The sequence below is a fragment of the Drosophila novamexicana genome, unplaced genomic scaffold, assembly GCF_003285875.2.
Source record: "Drosophila novamexicana strain 15010-1031.04,08,12 unplaced genomic scaffold, DnovRS2.1 tig00000387-arrow-pilon, whole genome shotgun sequence".
NCBI lineage: Eukaryota > Metazoa > Arthropoda > Insecta > Diptera > Drosophilidae > Drosophila > Drosophila novamexicana.
Genome location: NW_020824800.1, coordinates 1971340 through 1995939, shown reverse-complemented (window position 1 = coordinate 1995939; position 24600 = coordinate 1971340). Strand labels below are relative to the sequence as shown.

The window sequence follows — 24600 nt, the reverse complement described above, 5'->3', positions numbered from 1 at the left end:
TCGGTTCTCAGGGGCAGTCCCATCCCTGGTCCGCAGTCCGCTTAGTCAACGTCGATACTGATACACTAAATATCTGTAGAAAACGGTCTTCAACAACACCACAGCACTAAGTCTAAGGAAGAGGGCTTCTCGGCACGGTCATACTCAATTTTTTGTTGTTTTGCATATTCTGTCCGCAACTCCTCGCCTCCTACTGCTTTATCCCGCCTCGCTGCAGATGCCGGAAAATGCCGTAGTCCAATCTGCTCCCATCAGAGTCAAGACTCGTGGCGAACTTGCCTGCTTATTTCTTTGGTTGATTTTAATTTGTCAAATTTAGCTTTTATTTTATAAATTGCAATTTTGGGATTTTTTTATTTTTTCTTGGTGTAATAAATTTGTTAAAGTTTTCTAACCCGATGATTTTTACAAAGTTCTCGGCTTGGCCCCATTAATTTTATAAGGTCTTATCTTCCGGGTCGGCACAATTAATTTTATGAAACTTGAGTTTTTCAAGTCAAATAGTCTTTTGATTTGACCGCAATCAAAATCGAACTCTCCGTTGCGCATCGGGCAGAAACGTTATCGTTGCTGAATAACCAACAGCCGATGCTATTAATATAGGTTTCTTATTCACTTTCATTACTTTGGATGTGGTTGCTTAGATGCTAATGGAAATGGAACAGAAAAATAGAAACAGTATGTCAACGAAACAAAATATCGGTGAAGTGTTATCGATTGTTTGTCATTTGACATATTTGTAGTGTGACTGATTCAATGAGCTCCTCTCTATGCAAATTATTACAATGCGATATTTTTCATCTCGACCTCAGCTCAAAATCTTTGTTCGTGCATTATATCTTGGAACGGCAAGTAAAAGTATGTTTAAGACACAGCATTTAGAAGTATTTTACATATAAGAACATCTAATTATGTTTTCATTCCGCTTTTTTACATAGATAAGCCAATTGTAAAAAATATCGGAATGTCAGGTGTACCTCAAAAGTCCTCAGAATCAATGAAAGGAAATTTCGTATATCCCGTTGCCCGTAAGGACTTATCTATTGAAGATAACTTCCATGGCTCAAAGATAAAGGATGTTTACCGTTGGCTCGAGGATCCGGACGCCCCCGAAACACAAGAATATGTTAATAATCAAAATAATATAAGCCAACCGTTCCTCGAAAGTTGTGAACTATGGAAAAAGATAAATAATAAGCTTACAAAACTATGGAACTATCCGAAATATGGATGCCCCATGCAGTATGGAAAGTATTATTATTATTTTATGAATACTGGTCTTCAAAATCAAAGGTAACCTAACGCCTCGTCATATTTGTATACGTTCATATGTACATCTTGTATAATTGCAGTGTAATGTATCAGCAAGATTCACTGCATGGCGAGAGCAAAGTATTCCTAGACCCTAACAGTCTGTCTGAGGATGGAACGGTTGCCCTTTCGCAAAAGGAGTTTTCCGACGATGGTAAATTTATGGCTTATGGACTGAGTGAAAGTGGATCTGATTGGATTAAGATTCGCATACGTAACACTGAGACTGGTAAGGATTTCGATGAAGTGCTTGAAAAAGTAAAATTTTCGGAAATTTCATGGACAAAGGACAATAAGGGATTCTTTTACGGAGTACGTAGACAAGGTCTGCACAACTAAACTGATTAATAACAACGCCTTAATTCAACAGAGATATCCTGATCAGGATGGTAAAACTGATGGTTCGGAAACCAAACAAAATGAAAACCAAAAACTTTATTATCATCTCGTCGGAGAAAGTCAGTCTAAGGATGTATTAGTCGTTCAGTTTAATGAGGAACCGTCATGGCGCTTGTATGGATCTGTATATTACAGTTTTATTTTGTGAAATTAGTTGAACACCAATCCAATTTTCTCTTATTCCTATTTAGTCAATCTGTTGTATCCGATTGCGGCAAATATTTGATACTGGCTATTGTTAAAGACTGTCGTGATAATATAATATACTATGCCGACCTTAAACCCGGGGAACCAATCGTATCGGAACTGGATGTTAAAATCATTGTTGATAAATTTGAGTCCGACTACGACGTAAGTACATGCATTGATATATTGGATATGTTGTATTAGAATGTGTCGTATAATTATTCTTATTTGTTGTAGTATCAACCTTTCACCTTTACCTTTACCTTTTTTGTTTTTGCAGTACGTAACTAATGTGGGTTCAAAAGTGTATTTTCGCACAAACAAGAATGCTCCAAATTATCGTGTCATAATCATCGACTTTGAAAACCCAGCCGAAGAAAATTGGGAGACCCTCATACCGGTGAGAACAATAACTGTCCGCATAAAAATATATATAAAATATATAACTCATTTTCAAGGAGCACGAAAAAGATGTTTTGGACTGGGTTAAATGCGTCAATGAAGATAAGCTTCTTCTTTGTTATATAAGAGATGTTAAAGTAAGGCAACTTTTATTATTTACCCCACATATCGTTGGTTCAAGGTTTTGTTTATTTTAGACGATTTTGCAAGCTAATTCACTTCAAACCGGAACACTAATACGACAATTTGATTTGGATATTGGTACCATTGTTGGAACCTCTGGCAAAACAAAATATTCCGAAATTTTTTACAATTTCGCTTCATTCCTAAATCCCGGAACAATTTACCACTATGATTTTAAATATCCAGACCAGCCACCAAAAGTCTTTCGAGAAATTAAGCTCAATTTGGACGGATTTCGACAGGATAATTATGCCGTTGAGCAAATCTTTTATTCTAGCAAAGATGGTACCAAGGTGCCAATGTTTATAATACAGAAGAAACGAGCTGCCCGTGAGCCCCGACCATGCCTGCTTTACGGCTATGGTGGATTTAATATTAGCATGCTGCCCACTTTTGGACTTACAGGGTGAGTATATATATACATATATGGTTTTTAGAAACTTTAGGCACAACCGAAAAACAATAGTCTTATGTTTGTAGATACTTTTGATGGCGTTCTGGCCTATCCTAACATTCGTGGTGGTGGGGAGTACGGCGAAAAGTGGCACAATGGCGGACGCTTGCTGAATAAACAAAACGTCTTCGACGACTTTCAATGTGCTGCAGAGTATTTAATTGAAAACAAATTTACCACAAAAGACCGTTTGGCAATACAGGGAGGATCGAATGGCGGTCTCCTGGTTGGCGCATGCATCAATCAACGTCCTGATTTGTTTGGAGCAGCCATTGCACAAGTTGGGTTAGTATTCTTTGCTTAAGAATATTGGAATAATTGTATTTGAAAACGAATGAATGTATTGCCAACAGCGTAATGGATATGTTGCGGTTCCATAAATTCACGATTGGTCACGCTTGGTGCTCGGACTATGGCAATCCCTCGGACAAGGAACACTTTGATAATCTTTATAAGTTTTCCCCATTACACAATATCCATTCACCACAAAGTGCATCGAAAGAGTATCCATCCACACTGATTTTGACCGCTGATCACGACGATCGCGTCAGTCCACTGCATTCATTAAAGTTTGCAGCTGCATTGCAGGATGCTGTGCGTAATTCAGAATTTCAGAAAAATCCGTTGCTACTTCGTGTATACAAAAAAGCTGGTCACGGTGCTGGAAAACCAACATCTAAAAGAATTGAAGAAGCTACAGATATTCTAACATTTATGTATAAAAGTCTTAAAATGGATGTCATCAATCTATAATTTGTAAATATATAGATAACTATTGTATTTATCTTGCCTTTTCAATTTGTTTAAAAAGCTTGCATTTACCGTGTATATTACAGAAAACATAAAAGTAAAGTCCTTTTGTAACTGACTTGTATTAATATTCTTTTTTGTTCTATTGGTGATAAGCTAAAAAATGATTTTAAGTCAACTTAGGCAAAACAAATATCCATGCGAGATGTAAATGAAGAGTGCTCTTAACTGGGATTACTCAGTTATAAATAAAAACCAGCTTGGTCAGAAAACATCGAATACTGAAATTTATCTTGTGATAATGTAGCTGGGCAAATCGATAAAAGGGGTTACACAACATTCACTAGGGAAAGCCAACTCTCAAGGCGCCAGAAATAAAATTAGCACAGAGCATATTTCGAAGCTCTGACATGAGGCAAGGTAAACGAGAAAGTAAGAGTACCAATACCAAATCTTGCTAGCTCTTAAAGCTAGCTTTATAGCTCCTACAGATGCGCGGAATGTGCGTTTTATTATATAGAGTATAGAATGCTGATTGTTCCCATAGGAGAGATATACGCTAGATTCTTATTATATGTATGTTATATTATATATTATATTATATGTTATTTGCCAAAGCTAGTAAGTGCATAAAACGTTGTTTTGTTGCAAAACAAGTCGTGTTCTCTTAATATAACTAATGTAAAGTTGTGTGAGACCTTTGAAGCTCGACCGAATTGGACTGAGTAGTTGAAATATTTGTAAGTCCTTGGCCAGTTGCTATTATTGTCTCCATTCGCTGGGTAGTGTCGCGCATGACTCCACTAAAGTCGGGCAAATCTGGAAGCTCTAATGCGAGATGCGCTGAAAATCGTTTATAAACCGAGTTTTTGATGCTTTCCTTCTTTGTTTTTTTTCTACTTTCCTCATATTTTAGTTGTTGTTTGAGAAAAATGGAAGTCTTTAGAATTTCTTGTATATTATAGAAAGTATTTTCAGATTTTTCTATCGATTTGAGTGCTTGAACACCATATTCCATATCGAAGCAATGTCCTTGTAAGTTGCTTTGCAAGCCGAGAACTTCGGCTCGTTTCTCTATAATAGCAGGCAGAACCTTACGAATATGTTCCTTGAATACATATTGAATAAATTAATATTTGATTTGTTTTCTATTAAGAAAATTAGGAAGACAAACCTGAATTCGAAAGAAAGCTAATGATGGGTCATTGGCGAATATATGCACATTTTCAGACAGTTTCTCTGAGGCTAAAAAGTCGAAAACACACAAAGAATATATGTGATGGTATTGGTATTTAAATAAATCAAATTACTTTTTTTTGCCTTGAAGTTGAGATCACTTCCTTGTTCCATTCTTTTCTGTTTTCGCATTCGTATAAGAATGAAAATTTTCGCCCTAATAATTTCCCATAAAGTGATTCAACTGAAAATAAACCTAAATGCTTATGTTCAGAATGAGCCTTTCTTTCACTGTTTTTGTTAACAATTTAGGTATTTTCAGGATCAGTATCAAGTAGCTTTAAAGCTACCGTTACGACACTTTTTATAGGTCCATCTAAGCATTACTTATTTGACAGTCCACTTAAAAATGACCAAAATAACACAAAGCTAAACAGCTTGTTCCAAATAAATTTTGTCAATACATAATAGAGATGGGCGATATATACCCAACTCGATACGTTTAAAATATATTAATATGTTAAGTAAGGAGTCTCAAGGGATATCGATACTAAGAGTCGGGATATCGATAAGGGCTCTCAGTTACCATAGGATGCAGCAAAAATTTCCACTGCGTTCAACAAAAAAAATATTAAAATGTTAAAGTTTCCGCCACCCCACTCAAAAAAAAAGTTAAATATTTATTAAAAATATCCATTTATAAAATTGTTCGGCCTGACTGACTGATTGGTGGTCAACACCCAGACCATACCGTAATAGCTAGAAAGCTGAAACGAAATATTTATATACTCGTTTTTTGCTAATTAACCACTTTTGTGGCTGGAAATAATCAAATTGCTTAAAAACTTAAAACTTCATCAAAATGAAATTTGTAGATATCATTTAGTACCCAGAAAGCTTGGATTTTATGAAAAGTGTGAAACACATCTCAAATGATTTTTTATATAGATCCTTGAATGAATTTAAGCTCGAATCGAGCCCACCGAATCTTTGATTTACATATCCACCAAGGAGGTATTCGTAAATTTTTTATTTTGTAAATATTGTTTCAACTGGAATTTATATCGCCTAAGATTATATATTTCTGTTTCTTTTCACTGTACCAAAAGAAAATGTTTGTGTGATTATTTTAGAGTTAAAAATCATTCGATAAAAATTTATAAGCAACCTTGTTTTTAAAGTTTTTCACTTCCTGTCCGCACCACGTTTGTCGGGTTCTTTCTTATCGTACGTTTGCCAGACTAAGGTGGGTAAATTTTTCGAAAATTTGTTTTATGGTTTTAATATTAAGTGATTGCAATATTTTTATGAAGAAAGAGAAAACAATTATTAGAATCTAGCTTAAAATGAAATATTTACTTACGAATCATCAAGTAAATGTAAACGTTTATATAAATTACACGGATGAAAAAACGTGCATTTATAGTCATGCACATTGTGCATGACCATAATTTGTTATGAATGCACATGTAATATTGCGAGCGGGTAAAGTGCTAAAGAAACTATTTTTGCCATGTACATATGATGTACATACGCATGTGAATTCTTCAAATGATTGTTGATATTTTTATATAAATTGTGATTAATCAAGGTAAGTAAGGTATGGACAATATGTCACTTGTGGATTATCAAAAATACATATGTGCGCGTATGTAATGCATAACACATATGTATGTAGTTGCATATATGATCTAAGATCTTCATCGGAGAATTCACAGTGCCATATTTTCCCGATTGTATTAACTTAATAATACATTTTGCGTTGCAGGTCGGCGCAAGGAACGTACAACAAAAATGCCGCAAAATGAGTATATGGATCGCCATCGAAAGTTGTTCGGTCGGCGGCTCGACTATGAAGAACGCAAGCGCAAGAAGGAAGCGCGACTTCCGAAGGAGCGTGCCCGTAAAGCGCAGAAATTGCGTGGCATTAAAGCGAAATTGTTTAACAAGGAGCGCCGTAATGAGAAGATACAAATAAAGAAAAAGATCCAAGCGCACGAAGAGAAGAAGGTCAAAAAACAAGAAGAAAAGGTTGAGGATGGAGCCCTACCGCATTATCTGCTTGACAGAGGCATCCAGTCAACGGCAAAGGTTCTATCGAATATGATAAAGCAAAAACGTAAAGAGAAGGCTGGCAAATGGGATGTGCCTATACCAAAAGTGCGTGCTCAATCCGATGCCGAAGTGTTTAAGGTTCTGAAGACCGGAAAGACCAAACGGAAGGCCTGGAAGCGCATGGTAACAAAAGTCACTTTTGTTGGCGAGAACTTCACGCGAAAACCGCCGAAATTTGAGCGATTCATTCGGCCGATGGCATTGCGCATGAAGAAGGCGCATGTTACACATCCAGAATTAAAAGCAACTTTCCATTTACCCATAATTGGTGTTAAAAAGAATCCCAGCTCCCCAATGTTCACCTCTTTGGGTGTGATCACCAAGGGCACGGTTATAGAAGTAAATATCTCCGAATTGGGTTTGGTAACGCAAACTGGCAAAGTTGTTTGGGGTAAATATGCGCAAGTTACAAACAATCCCGAAAACGATGGAGTTGTGAATGCCGTATTACTTGTATGATTATATGTAAGATTACTATTATTTGTATCTTGGTTCATTTAATAAAAATATATAATAAAAATAATACAAAAAAGACTGTCCTTTATATATATATCTATATATTTAGCTAGTTTATTATTAAGGCCTATCATTAGTTTTTATTTGATTTATTTTTGCGATATTAACCGAGTTTCTTTTTCAGTTGGCCCCGGGAGTGTACGATGCAAATTTTTGTAAAAACCCTCACGGGTAAGACCATCACTCTTGAGGTCGAACCGTCGGATACCATCGAGAATGTTAAAGCCAAGATCCAGGACAAAGAAGGAATTCCTCCAGATCAGCAGCGTTTGATTTTCGCTGGCAAGCAGCTGGAAGATGGTCGCACCCTTTCTGACTACAATATCCAGAAAGAGTCCACTTTGCATTTGGTGCTCCGCCTGCGTGGTGGCGCCAAGAAACGCAAGAAGAAGAACTACTCGACTCCCAAGAAAATTAAGCACAAGAGGAAGAAGGTCAAGCTAGCTGTCTTGAAATACTACAAGGTATATCTTCAATAATGAAACACAGATTAACGATTCGATCTGTTCTTGGAATTCTTGAGTCTTGGTCTTGAGCTTGAGGTTCTTAAGTGCTTGTTCTATCCAGCATAACTATATTTTTTCACCAAGTAAAAGGAGTAAATAGCTTTTGTTTCATGTTAGCTGACGCTGCCATTAAGCTAGCATTATTTATTTGTGGATGCGAAACATTTTGTTGTCCACGCTAAATACGAAGGTTTAAAGCTGTTCGCTTAATTTGTTAGGTAGATTTGTAAGATACAATTTATGTGCTATTTCGAAAGGTAGGTGTGTTACGACCCAACCTGTTGAAATAGACATTTCCCAGTAAGTTTGAATGGCATCCCGCCCAATAATCGGAGACTCTTGCATTGGAAATATTGGAGTATTACACGGTCAACACTAAAACTCTTGTTTTGTATTGCAGGTTGACGAGAACGGTAAGATCCATCGTTTGAGACGCGAGTGCCCTGGCGAGAACTGTGGTGCTGGTGTCTTCATGGCTGCTCACGAGGATCGTCATTACTGTGGCAAATGTAACTTGACTTTTGTGTTTAGTAAGCCAGAAGAAAAGTAAGTGCCGGCGCTTTAGATCAGGCAATTATTTCTACTGTAATTAAATGAAATAAATATGAACTAAAACAAGCCTGAAACCTTGTGTTGCGATTTTAAACTTATTTCTCCGCTTGCATTGAAATTCATTGGGCGTGGCTACCAGGTCTATGTTCGATGCGATAATCAGGATGTTCCAATTCAAGTGACCAACGAGCAATCTGTGGATTAATGGATTTTCGGCTAAGCGTCTGTACCATAGAATTACAGTCCTAATGATAAAGCTATCGCCGTCGATTTGGCGGAGGTGCAAAAACAGCAGCGGATTCTACTGATTTGTGCTCCAACACTGAAAACAGGCTGCGTCTGGCCGCTGGCCAAGCAGCCTTAGCTTGCATTCGGTCGTTCTCTGTCCTAGTTGAAACAACTGATCTTTGCGAACTGGTTGACTATATGCTGCCTTTCGCTTGGGCTCGCTACTTGACACGCACATCAGTTCTGCCTACCAGTTTTTGCGGCTTCTGAGGAATCTGGTCGAAACTGAGCAGCTCAGCAGCTCGCGCAACTCATCCAGTGAAGTACAATATAGCATACATACAGCTGCTCCCTTCCTGACCTGCAACCCGTTGACATAGTCGCGCATAATCAAGTCCGCTTGCACGCTTGTAACTCCTCCTTTAGATCATTCTAGTTTAAAATCCCGGCGTTAAATGTAGAATTGTGCTCACCCAAGTCCTGTAGAACTAATTCTTCGATATCGTCCATGTTGAGTACAACTCTCTACCATAGCAGATCGGAGACCAAAATGATATTGGAGCACTTTTAACTACCGGCAATTGATGTCAGCATCACGGAGATCGCAAACAAAATATTGGGCGCACTTCAATATTTAAATGTAAATGAAAATATTACATGTTCTTGTTTCTTTTCTAATATATTAAAATGCTCATATGTTTTTAATTTGAAATTGTTTTACAATTATGTTTATACATTGGACAGCAGTTTCTTGATTTCGTCATTTTCTGCTACTGCGGCATAACTCTCACCATTTGGAGTGGATCCATTTTTATCTGCACCCTATAAAATAAATGTAATATGTTTTTAGATTTCCATAGATTCCGTTATCAAGCATACTTTTTCCAATAGATACTCCACGCATTTTGTATGTCCTTCCCACACGGCCGCCAAAAGTGGAGTGATTCCATGTTTGTCTTTTCTCTGTCCAAAATACAGATACAGATCTTTAATAATACTCTAATCGATATTATTGGCCTAATCCTTCCGTGCTTTAGTACCTTGCACACACCATATCACTTGCATCTGTTCCTCAGACAATATATATGGTTTCACAACTCTTATTCCACCCTTAATCTACCGAAACTTGGTAAAAAGATGCAGTGAGATATATTCTCATAGAACGAAAACTACAAGCTGAGCTTATTTCTTTGAATCTTAGTGTCAAAAGAGTTAATATGTTCCCTGTCTTGGTCGGGCTTTCCTGATTAGAGCATTCTTATAAGATAATAATATAAGATGTAGTCGAAAATGGGAAAAAGCGTATAGTAGTCCACATTCGTCGGGTCCTTCCCAACATCATTCAACCCGCTCACCAAGAAAATAGGAAACTCCATTAGAGATTTAAACTTGGGCTTTGGTAATTTCACACATTTGGGTGGCATAAGCCAATTACGAATTCATTTTTTTCTCATAAGGGAGCGAGGATGCAGCGCATCCGTAGCGTAAGCAGCGCAGTAAGCGTCGTGCTTTTGCAAAAGCTCGTCCTTTTCATAATGAAATACCGTTTTCAGCTTTTTTACACTTTACCAATACGCAGACATTTTTTGTATACAAAATAAAATACCGGTTCACGGCAAACACTCATCAACACATACATACGCACGTATATGTATGTATGAATGTATATGTGTAGCCACTTAAATTTCGTTGTGAAAAGCGTAAGTTTTTCTTTGCAATTGAAGCTTGTAAACAATTGAAAACTTCAAAAACTATTGTTGATTTATGAGGATCTTCCAGTAAATTAACGATATGTACATACATTTACAGCAAGCCGATATGCTCAGAAATATGAACAGAAATTATTAATGCTTACATTTACATCGGCTCCCAAATTAATAAGATATTTCAGAACATTTAGCTGGCCGAAATCAGCAGCATAATGTATTGGAAATCTCCCTTTGATCTCTGTGTTAACTTTCTGCGTCTGTAAATAATATTATTTTGTTGAGCAACAAAATTAATTTAGATGTATATAGTTTAACGCACATCGTTGCTAAACGTTGTTTGAACGGCATCTAATTCTCCATTTTTAATGGTCCAGATTATGTTTTCATTGTTTTCCTCGCTCATGTTTTGTGTATATAATTTAAAATTATAAATTGTTATTGCTAATCACTAAAATAAAGGTGGTAGGGATGGACGATGTTTACTCAACCTTTCACAAGTTACCATTATTAAAAGTAACTAGTTACTCTCGTAATTTATTTCAAAAGTAACAGCTGCAAGACAAGACAAAACCAGTTCAGATTTTTTAACGAGATCTGGCTTTTTTGAATGTCTGATTGCTGGAAAAAATAAAAACAGCGGGCAGCGTGAATTCTGGCTAATTCTAAAACACTAAGTTGGCATATTAAATTAAAAAAATTTAAAGGCATGGTTGTGTATACAAAAAAAAAAAAAAAAAAAAAAAAAAAAAAAAAAAAACAAATATATTTTACACATGTGCCAGTGAAAAAGGTAGAACAAGAGCTCGCGCTCTGCTTATTTTTAGTCTAGCACACTGCAGCTGTGGCTCCAGTGGATCACTTTAACAGTTTGTGTGCTATAAAATTTTATGAGAGCACCGAATTAAAATGCATCGAACAAAATGCACAAAATAATGTGCTGCCGAGTGAACAAATTTAAAAAGTAGCTTTGACAAGAAACTTTCGGCAAATTATTTGCATATTGACGGCACTGATGAATCCTACGACGATGATTATAAAAATTAAGATGACATAATTGAAATGTAGTTATTATAAAGCTTAATTAAATTAATTATAACATCTATTTTTAATTGACTATAAATTTGTTATAAAATGTTTTCAACTTAAAATTTTTTTTATTAGAATACTCTATTACTTTTATTACAAACCCTACTGAATGTTCATCTTTTTGTTTAGCTTTATGTAAGACATTTGACTGTTTTTCGTTGTCGTTACAATAAGATCTAGCTTTTTTGGCTGCGCAATATATGGCAGCACTGTCAGTCACACCAAAAAACAGTGACTAAAATAACTACTTTTCGACATGAACATTGTGAACAGACGAACGACTGATCAACAGTGAACAGCTGAGCAGAAAAAAACAATAAGAAAGGAACACGCTCACTAGTTCATTTTAGTGAGCAACACTTTTTTGTTCACTTACTCGTGAGCAACCCATCTCTGACATGCATCTCCACCATAAAAGAGCACATAGGAATGTAAATACACAGAAAAGCTGTAGATCTTTAAAGAATACCTAATACATTTGTGTAACAGGTATTGAATATACCTATTTTGTTTGGTATGTCATATTTTCATTATAGAAATTTCTTTTATAAATTCATGGAAATTGAATTAAGGCTGAGTAGCTGTTTGTAAACAGCAGGTGTCAAGTGTTTTTAATTACATAGGTTGTATATGCATTTGTTTGTTGCGCATTTTTATACACATATATACTTGTGCCTTAATTTTATTATTATAAATATAAAGGAAGTGATTTCCGTTTTATTGAGTCGCAAAATAACAATAAATGTATGAAATTCAATAACAACAGATTGATGTCATTTTATATTTATAAAAAACAATAACAAATACGTCATGCCTACATATTTAAACTTACTTACTAATCATATACTTAAACAGGTTACTGTGCTTTAGTCCGAAATGCCCCTGAACTCAGCGCCTATCTACTTGAGCTTCTGTACATACACGAAAACACACACATATGGACGCCTACAAGCCATCTGAAGCCCAAATAACTGTTGAATCATTATGAAAATTGCAGGGCATCCAAATGTGTAAATAACTAAGGCAGAGATCTACCTTTAGAAATTCCAAATCAACCTTAAAACTATTGAAAATGTGTAAACAGGGTAAATTGTTGTCTTTTTGGCAAATGTATGTAACAGCCAGAGGGAAGCATCTCCGACCTTAAAGTATATATATATATGTATATTCCTGATCAGCATTAATAGCTGAGTCGATCTAACCATGTCCGTCTATCCGCTTGTATAAACGCGCTTATCGCAGAACCTCTAAAGGTTCGACTTCAAAGTTTTAACGTACGTCCTCGTAGCGCAATTATATTTTCAATAATCGATAACTTGCCCGGTATACAATCGATAAAAATCGATCTATAAATTAACTGGAGGTTAACCAAACGGTATCCACTTGTTATATTGTCACAAAGAAATTTAAAATCGTTAAAATAAGTCATTCTTAATTGCTTAAAATATAACGGAGAAGGCTATGCACTGTTCAAAATTAAAATTAATTGGATTTTTATAACTGGTCACAAAATAACCGTATTCTGTCTTAGCGCTATCTTTTTCGAAATTGGTGACAAGCATTAGAAAGTAAGTAAGTAAGGAAATACCCTGTACCTTTTGCAACCAGCATCAGATTGGGCTACGTCCTCTGTTTGTTAAGCTAGCAAGCACTTTTAAACATGTAAACAAATAATTTATGCCGTCTGCCGAGCAATCAACTGAACGAACCGACATAAGGACAAAAAGGAACAAGAGGTTCTTGTCAGTAGTTTCCAACTAGGGTATACCCTGAACACTTCATTTTTTTTGTTGTTAAATTTATATACATTTTGTTATTAACAAGTTCTCGAGTACCTAATATTGGCAGCTAATTAGAGTAAGGTGTAAAAGATGAAGGCTATAAAGCGAAAATTTTTTCATTATGCTAATTATTATCTCTATATATAAAACTATTTGTCCTGACTGACTGACTGTTGACTGATCAAAGCACAGCCTAAACCGTAAGAGCTAGGAAATTTTAATGTACTTACCTTATGTGATGAAGCTGCACGCTAATTGTGTAGTTTGCCATCCGATTTCATTATCAAAGATCTTTGTTTAAATTCATTTAACGGGTGTTTCACACTTTTCGGAAAATCCATTCCTCCTTGATGAAAATGGGGGTGAAAGATTTGGTGGGTTACGTTTCGGATTCATTCTTTATCATATGGGAAATCAATTCACACTTGTTGCAGATCAATTTTCCTCGGTAGCAACGTGATTCAAGGAATTTTTGGGAGAATTTTAAATTTGCATATGTATGCCTGTTTGTATGTGTACATGTTTGTTTCGTATATATGCAAACATGCGTACATGTATGATACCATATCCGGATACCACGCATGTATGTATGCATACATATACACACATAAATATATATATACATGCACATACATATGTATGCATGCATGCTGGATATGTATGTACGCATGTTTGTATATATATGTCTATATGTCTGCCTGCATGTCTGTTTGTATATATGCAAACAGGCATACATATGTATGTCGAAACATACACACACGCATACATAGAAACATACATACACACAAACACACATACATGCACACACACACATACATACATACATACACACACATACATACACACACACACATACATACACACACACGCATACATACATACATACATACACACACACACACACACACACATACATACACATATGTACATACATACATATGTACATACATACATATGTACATACATACATATGTACATACATACATATGTACATACATACATACATACATATGTACATACATACATACATACATATGTACATACATACATATGTACATACATACATATGTACATACATACATACATACATATGTATATACATTTATATGTACATACATACATATGTACCTACATATAAATTAACACACATACAAGAAAAACACAAGAAAAACACAAAAAAAAAACAACAAAAAAACAACAAAAAAAAACAACAAAAAAAACAACAAAAAAAAACAAAAAAAAACACCAACAAAAAAAACCAAAAAAAAAAAACCAAAAAAAAAAAAAACGAAAAAAAACACTACACCACTGGCTAGGCATGAAAAACTGCAGAGCCTACTTAAATTCTTGAGAATCGAGGAGGAGAGCACTTGGCAGAAATTCGTTGCATTTAAATTTGCAGCACAGCGACAAATAAGCTTGGTCTTCGTTTGGCATTAGAAAACAAAGATGCATGAATACATACATATATTCGTATATGCATACATACACTAACACACACACATATATACATACATACATACATTAACACACATACATACTCAGACATATACAATCCTTATGTGCGTTCGTAGAAAATACCTGTATTATTATAGGCTTTGTTCCATACAAGCTCACTATTTTAAGATTTGTAAAGAATCTATACTTTATTTATTGTTTGTATTAATTTAATTAATTAATTAGTTATTACAATTACAATTAGTTACACAGACAATACAATATACCCACAGACTATTAATAGAATTCTATATATTTTAGTGTATCAATCCATCATGGCTACTGAAGCTGATGCTGCCGATAAGGATTGCTTAGTTCGAGTTGCAGTACGGTGAGTAAAAATAAAACAAAACTTGGTGTTGGTTGTTTAGCGACAAATACAAAGTCAAAAATGATTTTTTCTATAACTTAATGTTAGTAAAAATGGGTTCTTTTTTAAGTTTTTTAACCTTTGTTTTAGTTTAGGGCCTGTTTTGGTACTCAAAACGGTTAGTTTTAACTATAAGCTATAAATATACTATTTGCTGATCGCAGGATACAATGATGTCTGTTTGAACTGACAACATAATATATTGGGAACAAAAATGACGTATTAGGGCTTCCTTAACTGTACTTTGGGGGAGAATTCAACGTGTTTACCTCAAGCGGGATAGCCTAATAGAAAGATGGCAGCCTCCGATAGCCGGCCGTGGCTTACAGATGGATGCAAAGCTATATAGAAAGGGTGCACCCAACACTAAAACGTTTCTGGCAAAGCATCATTGAATCATAGATTCACATCATTGAGCTTTAATTCAGTGTATGTTTTCGAACGTATGAAGAATTAAAATCTCAATTTGCTAAATAAATTCTTGAATAAATTCGGTTTTTATGGTCCCATATTAACGAAAATTTCAGGGCTTAAGTGTAAGACTCAAATATATGCATATCAAACAAATGTATTTCCCATTAAACTGCGTTATTATTTAGGACCTTTTGAATAGACTAAGCTAAGGTAATTAGTTTTTTGAACAAAATTTGATTTTATGTTTCGGATTTATGCAGAATCCGTCCGCAAAATTCAAGGGAGCTAATTGATATGTGCCGAATATGTACAACCGTAACACCTGGTGAGCAGCAAATCGTTTTAGGATCTGACAAGGCGTTTACCTTTGATTATGTATACGACGTGGATTCAAATCAGGTACGTTTACGGCAGCAACCACAAAACAATCAATTTATTTAATGTTCTTTATTTCGTAGTGTGATATATATACCGAATGTGTGGAGCGTTTGGTTGAGGGAACCTTATATGGCTATAACGCTACAGTACTTGCGTACGGTCAAACTGGCTCTGGGAAGACATACACAATGGGGTCGGGACTTGACCCCACTTCTGGCGACTATCGTCTTGGAATAATACCTCGCGCAATCCGACATATATTCGCCGGTATTGAAAGAATGCAGCATCCAGAAGATAATGACGTTTCCGTCACAAATTCACAATTTAGCGTGGCTGTCCAGTTTATAGAGCTATACAACGAGGATATTATTGATCTTTTAGATCCATTCAATAAAAATTCAACTTTTAAAATTCATGAAAGTGGAAACGGAGAAATTAATATAGCGGGTGCAACGATTAAACCTATAAATGAACCCCAAGAGGCCCTAAAGTGAGTAGATCATAGCTAAATTCTGGAACAGAGAAATCACTTGCTCATGCTTCCTGTAATCAGATAAACTTTTCATTCGCAAATAAGATTTGCTACACCCAAATCAAGACAATGAATAGCTTCCACCGTTGAATCGGCAAGTTTTTTAAAATTGAAATTAAAAATATTACTCTCACCCTGCAACCTTTTTAAAAAATGTATTTGCCACCTTACAATTTCCATTATATTGTCACAGATTTCTCCAGCAAGGCGCCTTAGCCCGTACAACTGCGTCAACTAAAATGAATGATCTATCTTCTCGATCGCATGCAGTGTTCACAATATTTGTTCGCAGACAGCATGTAGTTGAGCCAAAAGTAAATTTTGTGGATAGCGACTTTGAAACTTTGACGTCTAAGTTTCATTTTGTTGATTTAGCTGGTTCGGAACGATTAAAACGAACATTAGCCACAGGAGAACGTGCCCGCGAGGGAATATCAATTAATTGTGGCCTGCTAGCACTTGGAAATTGTATCTCCGCATTGGGAGATAAATCAAAGAAGGCTTCGCATGTGCCATATCGAGACTCAAAGCTTACACGACTTCTGCAAGATTCTTTGGGAGGTAACAGTCAAACATTAATGATTGCCTGCATATCTCCAAGTGATCGGGACTTTATGGAAACATTGAATACATTGAAGTATGCAAATAGAGCCCGCAACATTAAAAACAAAGTTCAGATTAACCAAGATCAAAGTTCTCGAACAATTTCGTTATTGCGAAGAGAAGTCGCAGCCTTGCAATTGGAGCTTTTGGAATATAAACAGGTAAATACAATTTGTTTAATATCAATAGTAGGGTGGGTAAATGTAAAATAGAACTAATAATAATAATAATAACAGTACCATATTGTAATACTATGTTTTCTTACAGGGTAAACGTGTGTTGGATTCCCAAGGGAATACGTCAATTTCAGACACATTTTATGAAAATACAATGTTATTGGCTGATAATAAACGTTTACAGCAGCGACTTAAGTCAATGCAGGAGACTATTAACATATTAGTAGATCGAAATGCACAGCTTAAACTTGAAAAACAAACTCACGAATGGGCAAACGGCGACAGCTCTGATATAACAGTTGCCAATATGGTTGGAAATTATATAATGGAGATTGAAAAATTACAAGCAAAATTACTAGAATCGGAAGATATGTGTCAACAGTTGAAGAAATACAATTCGACAGGAAATTCACCACGTGCTAATAAAACAGTTCGCGACGGTAAGAATTTTTATAAACGCTATTGTGATAAATATTTCAAAGTTTGTTTTTCGCAGATCCGAGCGTTATTATAGACATAGCAAAAAGAGGCTTAGAGAAAGAACGGGAACTTTTAATGTTTCGTTCATTACCTGGCATACCTAATGAAAATAATCATTTAATAGAACTGGACTTTTCAGACAGCGAAAGTGATCCTAATGGTAATAATAAATTAGGGGTATAATAAATGAATGTATTAAATTTCGTTATTTTTGCAGAAAAAGAAATGGAAGATGATTTAAATGAAATTAATTCAGATATAGAAATAAAAACTAAATTAATTGAACAGTTGGAGCTGTCTCAAGAGAGAATGCAAGTTATGCGGCAACACTATGAAGAAAAACTGACGGCATTAACATCGAAAATCTTTAGCACGCAAAAGGAAAGAGATGAGGTGCTTGCAAATATGGGTAAGTTTTCAGGTGATGCTTTGTTAAGACTATCTTGTTATACCTTAGATATTCTACAATGGAATTGCTTTATTTTTGTATTTTACATTAAATCAAATAATATTTTTTACATTATAATCACAAGTCGAAGTATACTATACAATACTATCTGCCGTGAATATTAGAAGAGCTTTACCTCGATTTTCTCACGCGCGAATCCTGGTTGTAGAATTGGTTTATTAAAAGTAGATTTACAGATTTGATCATCTGGTTCTGGTGCATATGCTTACATACATTTGTATACAAACATACATTGTTTCATTCATTTATATATATTATGGATTTTGAAATGTTTTGCGCTGGCAATCCTATATTTTTTCTATATTGGTAATGCTGATACGCACTGGAAGACCAGTTACGCTGGCGTCCTAATTGAATTCGCTAGATGGGGGTGCGTGGAGGGCACCAATTGGGAATTGCCTGAATCCCAGATTTAAACATTATAGAGATGTCTCGTCGTATATAAAAAAAAGAACAGGAGTCCGAACTTATTCAAATGAAACCCGAGGCTGGAAACCAACATTTTTGATAAATGAGAAACGAGGGGATCCATCGATAATTTAAAACATTCTATTAACATACTTAAAAATCGTAATATATTTGCAGCTTCCTCTTCAAATAATCAACCAAAAGACAATTTAAAATCAGTTAAAATGGAATATGAGCGTAAGCTTAATGACATGAACCGCGAACTCAAAAGATTGCAACAGACACAAAGAGAACATATTCGACAACAAAAGGAGCTCAAAACACAAGAAATAAAACTGCAAAACTTGCGAATGGAACTTAATGAATTAAAATGTAGTAAGGCAAGTAAACAATAAAAATAGGAATTTAAACATACTAGTTTAAGACTCAAAAAGATAATACTAATAATAATAATTGCATCCCTACTATATATTTTTTTAAGGTATACAAGGCATAGAAAATTAAACTATTAAAAATATTTTCAAAAATTGTAATATTTCAGGTAAGGTTAATGAAGAAAATATCAGAGCAAACAAGCCAGCATAGAGAGGAAAATACAAGGAAAACGCGAGAAATTGCCCAATTACGTAAGGAGCAGAGACGGCAAAAAAATGAAGTTTTGTCCTTACAAGCCAAAATGAGTGCAAAGGAGCAAATTTTGAAAAGGAAAACTGAAGAAGTGTCCGCTCTGCGCAGAAGCCAACGCAGTGGGCATGTATGGCAAAGAACGACAAAACAGTCAGCATCAAAAATGGAACAAACACGCTCCTTGCATCATCGTTGGGAAACATTATCTCGCACTATAATACAGTCAGCCAGAAACAAGCAGTTAATTAGTCAATTGGAGACTGAGTTGGAACGCCTTGTTAAAGAAAGGGAACAACTCTGCCGAGAATTGAAAATAATTAAAGATCCGCAAAATGTTGAAGGGGGATCTGAGTATTCAAACGAAGAAGATAATCTTAAAACAAATATAGGCTATGTACAGGAGAATATAGAACATGTTCAAAAAGCTATTATGGAGTTTGAAGATATGAAAGACCCAGCGCACAATGATGCGTTTAAAATTCAGGGCATCTTAGACACAATAAGTACAGTGGAAGAAGCTAAATACTTACTACAAAAATTGTCGGACAACGCTATTTTTATTACGTGTAACTCGTCAATGATCGAAAACCGTTTGCAAGAACATGAAGCCTTACTAAAAGAAGCCCAACATGAAAGTGGCATACAACAACAAATTTTGCAATTTTTTTTGGCAAACAGCAATAATGAACAAATTTTGGATTTGTTTGATTCTCTAAATATGGATGACAAGCTTCGCTTAAATAATTTAAATCGCAGCTGGTCGCAAAAGTCTCTAATCAGCAACGGAACTTATGATATTCCTCGCGAAGAACCATCCTTTATCGAAGAGCAAGTGCCGGAAACAAGATGTTCGCCACCCATCACAGATGTTGAAAAGTAAGAGCTAGTTGTTAATAACCCTTCACTTAGAATTAATTATAAGTTTTTATCCAAATGATATATATTTTTAAAATCGATGCCTAGATTATTATCGCCAGCCGTATTTACAGCCAGGGAACGTCGATAACATTAGGAAATATTTGGTTCTAGCTTTTATTCGGGGTTTCGCTAGCAACACAGACAGTAGATTAAATCTGTTTGTCAGTCCGTCTGTCTGTTTTATATAGATTAGGGGGTTTAAAAATCAATTATTAAATAAAACCATACTATACATTATTTTTTATTTATTAGATTGTAGTGAAATTGGGCCCGAGGGATCGCTACGGGTCGCCGAGCGGAACTAAATGTTTGTAGTAGGCGGGGGACAGCAACAGCAGTCAATACACCGAGCAAGATTATTAAATAGCGACAGCGACTAATTTGGCCAGGTAGTCCACAAGTGTCCGATTAAAACATTCAACCATCCCAACCGATCGGGGAAGACTTCAGAGGGTCTATCCGCTGTTGGCAAGCGGAAGGTTGTTCCCGATCCGACGAAGTATTGGGATACACGGATCTCACAAGGACGGACCACTAGGAAGAACTGCATTGACATCTTCTGCTCCCAGGGTTTGTGCGTATTTTTGTTTTTCCTGTTGGTTGTACTCACGTCGAGACGGACATCTCAACACCCTGTTGCTGGTAGTCCTGGTTCATGTTTCTATGGGCAAATTACTAACTGCCAAGCGGCTGTCCAAACTGGTTCTGCCATATCCTGGAGCCGCCTTGTACATAAGTTTCCTTTAAGTTAATCTCTAGTATATCCCCTACACATAGATATACGATAGATATATGCTCTCGAAAGCCCTGCTGCGTCTTCGCTCGCTCCAAGTCCAGGTCGATGGGCTTTATAATCAGGTCGCCCGCTAATTCGTCCGCTTTCTCCCTAGCTTAGGACTCTTAAGTCTTCTTCTCCTATCTTCTATTGTCGAATGCTTAAACAAGCTTGTCCGCGATGTCCTCGGCAGTCATGGAAAAGTTGTGTTGGCATACTAATACCAGTGTCCCTAGGGTGGGCAGCAAATCTCGCCTCCAGAGTTTATTCTTGTGGCTTTGTCTCTTCGAAGCACGTTGAGTATTACTTAAAGCACCCAATCCCGTCGTCACCTCCGCGTACAGAGCACCCAGTAGATTATGTCTGTGCTCGCTGACGGCGCACAGGTTTTAGGAAACCTGTTCTTCCTCGGCCGGTCGGACCCTGTCGCGGTAGCTGCAATCATGGACAGGTTAACCGTGTCGTTCATTGCTGCTATCTCCTCTCCGTGTTAATGCACCGGATATCCAACTGGGTTCATGAAGAGATTTCAATCACGTGCGACGGCAGCATCTAGTGGCTTCCAGCTGCAACCTGGTTAGGTTGTGTATAGGTCAGTAGAGTCCTTCTCGGTATCTACGCAGTCGGTGGGATCACTCGTTGACCTACGGTGTTTTTGCTGTCCTGCTCGGTTTTACGAACTCGCCGTGTTGAGTGAAGTTCTCTTTGTTATCCTTCGAGGGATCGTTGGGGACCCTATTGCTGAGTCACGTGGGGTCACTTAGAGTATGACAATAAATCAAACAGGAAGTTAACTGCAGGTACGCTCGCACATTGAATCTTTGCTTATATCCTGCAAAGGAAGGCACTACCCAAAATAAAGTTAATCAACATATTGGCCACGGGAACTAGTTGAATATTATTCTTGGAGAGTTTGCCTATTACGGAAAGCTTAGACCTTAAAGGTCTACACTGGTCTCTCTCTCGCTAAGTTGGAAATGTGCGTCACTTCCACGTCACTGTTGTGACTCTGTTACTCTGTCGCCGCTCTTTTGCTCTGTCTGTTTCTGAATGCCCCATGAGCTAAGGTCCGACCATATGACCATGGCCAAAGGGAAAGCCTACATGTTAACTTTTTTCTTGCTTGTGTGGAGGAAATATACCAAATCCGCCAATCTCGGAGGCATTATCCGGGCGCCAACTGTAAGGAAGTTTTCTTGGGCTTCACCCCAGCCCAGCTCGCTCTTTCCTGGGACACCTAGAGTAAAATGTATGGGTTGCTGAGATCCGGGTCAGAAGGTTGGTCGTGTCGTCGCTGGTACCAACCATCCCCAATGACCTACTGAGTATTCAGGGATTCCTTGTACTAGGTATCTACCGCATGGTTGAAAAATCGAGTGTGGGAGAGAAAGATAAAGAAAGGGGGACCAACCAATGCAGAGCGGAGAATCGACAGCCCAATGTACGTGTTAACTATGATCAAAGATCATTCGAGGGAAGGGAGTCAGGCCGAGTCTGCGACAGTGTCTGCGAGTCTGCCAGGTGGCCTCTGAGGGAACCTGCCGTTCGTCAGCAGACACAAGGGATAGACAGTTTAGCATGTATGCGCTCTCTGAGCATGAGTAGGTGCGCGAGGTTACCTTTTCGACCGTCAATTTTCTAAGAAACCTTAATTTGGCATGTTGACTTACATATACAATTTAAATAAATGTGTAATTCCAAACTCAACGACGCAACCAACTTAAGAAAATCAAGAGCCGTTAGACCACAAATAAAACGATAACACTTAAATATTATAAAGACAACACTTTGAATCGTAAATTTGAAAATAACATGTTTAAAAAAAAAGAATATTTTACTTTTTTTACATGATGCAAGCAAATTCGGAGTGCTCACGATTTTATTAGGTACAAATGAAGCTTACTCTACAATCAATCAATTATTCGAAACAGTATGCAATTCCTCGGATTACTAAAAATGTTTTGAATGTTAGTAATCAAGAAATTTTGTTGTTATTTTTTATTTATATTTCAATTTTAGTTGCCCTGATAAAAGCCCGAAAGTACGCGGACGTACAGCCCGGCGACATGATCTCCTTTTTGGAGAAACAGGCTTACCTAGCCAAGTACGTATTATATTATATGATTTATAAGACAAATATTGTAATTTGATTTGTATACGCAGACACTTAAACCACATCATCTTGACCAACTGAATGTAATTATGGCTAGTGGATCTGAGTCCTTCCAGTAAGATGGTTCTTAGAAATGTATTTGTATAAGTTTAAATACGAATGTTAAAATAACCTAACTTTATATAATAAAATAAATCATTGTACAAATGTATAAAAAGCGTTTCTTTGTAGAGATTGAGTAAATAAATACCGTCTCTGATTGCTACATTTCGGTGGTTCTTTTTATTGCAACCTACTTATATCACAGTATTTCGAACAACTTGAGGAGTGTTGAGGAGTTGTGGGAAACTTTACTAGAGGAATTATTTTCTAAATATTTAGAATTTACATATAGTAATTGGTGTTGGCAACCTTAACGTCATGTTCAATTCATATACTATGTTCAGGCTATCAATTAGTCAGATACTCCCGTCAATAACCGATTCGGTCTAGCCATGCCCGTCTGTCTGTCCTTCTATCTATATGTCTATCCATCCGTATGTATGAAGGTCAGAACCTATAAGAGCTCGAGACTTCAAATTTTGATCGCAGGTACTCCGTTTCCGGTAATCGACACATCCGTTTCCAAACAATTGATAAAAATCGATATTAAACTCTTATTTCAAATCTCTTTGGCTTTAGAATCCAGACCCAACGAAAATTAACATGTTTCACCATCATGTGAAATCAAATAAATAAATCAATTAGAACTACCCAATCGATAGCCAAACCTTCAATTCCCTTCACTCGTAAAAGAGAGCAGAATGTTCCTGTTCCTTTGCGTTGTTGCAAATTCGGTTTTGGTTTGTAAATGCTCCTATTCCGTATGAGGCCAAATTTCGGTAGAACCGTTCTTGTAAGTCTCAACTGTTGACCCAGATCATTCAACATATACCAGCATAACTTTTGGCAATTGTGGCAATCAATCCGTATATGGCTCTTCGTTTGTTTTGCCTCCAACATAGTCGTAGCAGGTGGAGCAGGAGGCACAGAGTACGTTTCTTAGCAAGTCTTTCGGAGGCAGGAGTGAAAACGAAAAGCAAATGTACCTTCGACCTGTCGGAAACCACCTCCTGACCCCGAAGGATTTTAGAACTCTCTTCGTCAGTGTAAAGGCAGCACTCAACTCCAGGCTGATCCAGCGGCGACCGCGATGTGGACCCCGAGGAGTCGACCGCGTTATTGAGGTGCACCCAAGCACCGTGCAGGAGGCACTCTTATGTGGGCAGTCCATTGTCCGGCGTTGTCACTCCGTTTCGCCACGTTAACATAAAATCGTTATATAATAATATTTGTAATGGTTTTGAAATCGAGCCTTTCGAAAGCCTTATTTTCAAGCACAAGTCAAAAATATCTAAAGCCTAACCTCAACTGAGTCAACCCCCAACAACCATACGCAAGCAATGACCACTGGGAGGTCGGAGCCCAGCGCATGCAGGAAAGCCTA

The 24600-nt window shown here is 36.7% G+C and overlaps 6 protein-coding genes across 8 annotated transcripts; 4 read left to right on the top strand and 2 right to left on the bottom strand.

Annotated features, from left to right (window-relative positions):
• The first annotated feature begins 740 nt into the window (after positions 1 to 740).
• LOC115759923 (prolyl endopeptidase) lies at positions 741 to 3775 on the top strand. Its single transcript, XM_030701059.1, has 10 exons — positions 741 to 858; positions 939 to 1293; positions 1353 to 1623; positions 1682 to 1824; positions 1902 to 2061; positions 2177 to 2296; positions 2355 to 2435; positions 2496 to 2887; positions 2948 to 3220; positions 3289 to 3775. Exons 1-10 carry the CDS (start codon positions 771 to 773, stop codon positions 3686 to 3688), a joined length of 2283 nt encoding a protein of 760 aa, XP_030556919.1. The 5' UTR covers positions 741 to 770; the 3' UTR covers positions 3689 to 3775.
• Positions 3776 to 4251: 476 nt separating this feature from the next.
• Positions 4252 to 5267, bottom strand: LOC115759925 (BLOC-1-related complex subunit 8 homolog). The gene is made up of 4 exons (XM_030701062.1): positions 5249 to 5267; positions 4996 to 5117; positions 4860 to 4930; positions 4252 to 4793 (listed from the first exon to the last, which is right to left on the bottom strand). Exons 2-4 carry the CDS (start codon positions 5051 to 5053, stop codon positions 4362 to 4364), a joined length of 561 nt encoding a protein of 186 aa, XP_030556922.1. The 5' UTR covers positions 5054 to 5117; positions 5249 to 5267; the 3' UTR covers positions 4252 to 4361.
• A 1362-nt stretch (positions 5268 to 6629) lies between these two features.
• On the top strand, positions 6630 to 7487 carry LOC115759924 (ribosome biogenesis protein NSA2 homolog). The gene has a single exon (XM_030701061.1). The coding sequence runs from the start codon at positions 6656 to 6658 to the stop codon at positions 7433 to 7435; it is 780 nt and encodes a 259-aa protein (XP_030556921.1). The 5' UTR covers positions 6630 to 6655; the 3' UTR covers positions 7436 to 7487.
• A 129-nt stretch (positions 7488 to 7616) lies between these two features.
• Positions 7617 to 8624, top strand: LOC115759926 (ubiquitin-40S ribosomal protein S27a). The gene is made up of 2 exons (XM_030701063.1): positions 7617 to 7956; positions 8399 to 8624. Exons 1-2 carry the CDS (start codon positions 7636 to 7638, stop codon positions 8546 to 8548), a joined length of 471 nt encoding a protein of 156 aa, XP_030556923.1. The 5' UTR covers positions 7617 to 7635; the 3' UTR covers positions 8549 to 8624.
• An 824-nt stretch (positions 8625 to 9448) lies between these two features.
• On the bottom strand, positions 9449 to 10936 carry LOC115759927 (myotrophin). Its single transcript, XM_030701064.1, has 4 exons — positions 10807 to 10936; positions 10634 to 10744; positions 9658 to 9741; positions 9449 to 9600 (listed from the first exon to the last, which is right to left on the bottom strand). Exons 1-4 carry the CDS (start codon positions 10888 to 10890, stop codon positions 9508 to 9510), a joined length of 372 nt encoding a protein of 123 aa, XP_030556924.1. The 5' UTR covers positions 10891 to 10936; the 3' UTR covers positions 9449 to 9507.
• A 1059-nt stretch (positions 10937 to 11995) lies between these two features.
• LOC115759922 (kinesin-like protein KIF21A) lies at positions 11996 to 23307 on the top strand. Of its 3 annotated transcripts, none has more exons than XM_030701057.1 (12): positions 11996 to 12087; positions 15113 to 15182; positions 15896 to 16034; positions 16094 to 16503; positions 16739 to 17309; positions 17416 to 17764; positions 17821 to 17964; positions 18022 to 18213; positions 18859 to 19061; positions 19223 to 20184; positions 23021 to 23105; positions 23165 to 23307. In XM_030701057.1, exons 2-12 carry the CDS (start codon positions 15127 to 15129, stop codon positions 23231 to 23233), a joined length of 3180 nt encoding a protein of 1059 aa, XP_030556917.1. In that variant the 5' UTR covers positions 11996 to 12087; positions 15113 to 15126; the 3' UTR covers positions 23234 to 23307. The 3 variants fall into 3 exon arrangements, with proteins under 3 accessions (XP_030556917.1, XP_030556918.1, XP_030556916.1); XM_030701058.1 differs by lacking the exons at positions 11996 to 12087; positions 23165 to 23307 and adding exons at positions 13088 to 13141; positions 22859 to 22968 and having other exon boundaries at positions 23021 to 23103; XM_030701056.1 differs by lacking the exon at positions 11996 to 12087 and adding an exon at positions 13093 to 13141.
• Positions 23308 to 24600: the final 1293 nt, after the last annotated feature.

Coding starts and splice junctions, on each gene's coding strand:
- LOC115759925 (XM_030701062.1), bottom strand. CDS start 5,053: ATGCGAAAACAGAAAAGAATGGAACAAGGAAGTGATCTCAACTTCAAG. Junction 4,931..4,995: donor CAACTTCAAGGCAAAAAAAA/GTAATTTGATTT, acceptor TCGACTTTTTAG/CCTCAGAGAAACTGTCTGAA. Junction 4,794..4,859: donor TAGCTTTCTTTCGAATTCAG/GTTTGTCTTCCT, acceptor TATGTATTCAAG/GAACATATTCGTAAGGTTCT.
- LOC115759922 (XM_030701056.1), top strand. Junction 16,504..16,738: donor GAACCCCAAGAGGCCCTAAA/GTGAGTAGATCA, acceptor ATATTGTCACAG/ATTTCTCCAGCAAGGCGCCT. Junction 20,185..23,020: donor CCCATCACAGATGTTGAAAA/GTAAGAGCTAGT, acceptor TTTCAATTTTAG/TTGCCCTGATAAAAGCCCGA.
- LOC115759923 (XM_030701059.1), top strand. CDS start 771: ATGCAAATTATTACAATGCGATATTTTTCATCTCGACCTCAGCTCAAA. Junction 1,294..1,352: donor ACTGGTCTTCAAAATCAAAG/GTAACCTAACGC, acceptor GTATAATTGCAG/TGTAATGTATCAGCAAGATT. Junction 2,062..2,176: donor AATTTGAGTCCGACTACGAC/GTAAGTACATGC, acceptor TTGTTTTTGCAG/TACGTAACTAATGTGGGTTC.
- LOC115759927 (XM_030701064.1), bottom strand. CDS start 10,890: ATGAGCGAGGAAAACAATGAAAACATAATCTGGACCATTAAAAATGGA. Junction 9,742..10,633: donor ATTTGGGAGCCGATGTAAAT/GTAAGCATTAAT, acceptor TATTTTGGACAG/AGAAAAGACAAACATGGAAT. Junction 9,601..9,657: donor TGGAGTATCTATTGGAAAAA/GTATGCTTGATA, acceptor TTTATTTTATAG/GGTGCAGATAAAAATGGATC.
- LOC115759926 (XM_030701063.1), top strand. CDS start 7,636: ATGCAAATTTTTGTAAAAACCCTCACGGGTAAGACCATCACTCTTGAG. Junction 7,957..8,398: donor CTGTCTTGAAATACTACAAG/GTATATCTTCAA, acceptor TTTGTATTGCAG/GTTGACGAGAACGGTAAGAT.
- LOC115759924 (XM_030701061.1), top strand. CDS start 6,656: ATGCCGCAAAATGAGTATATGGATCGCCATCGAAAGTTGTTCGGTCGG.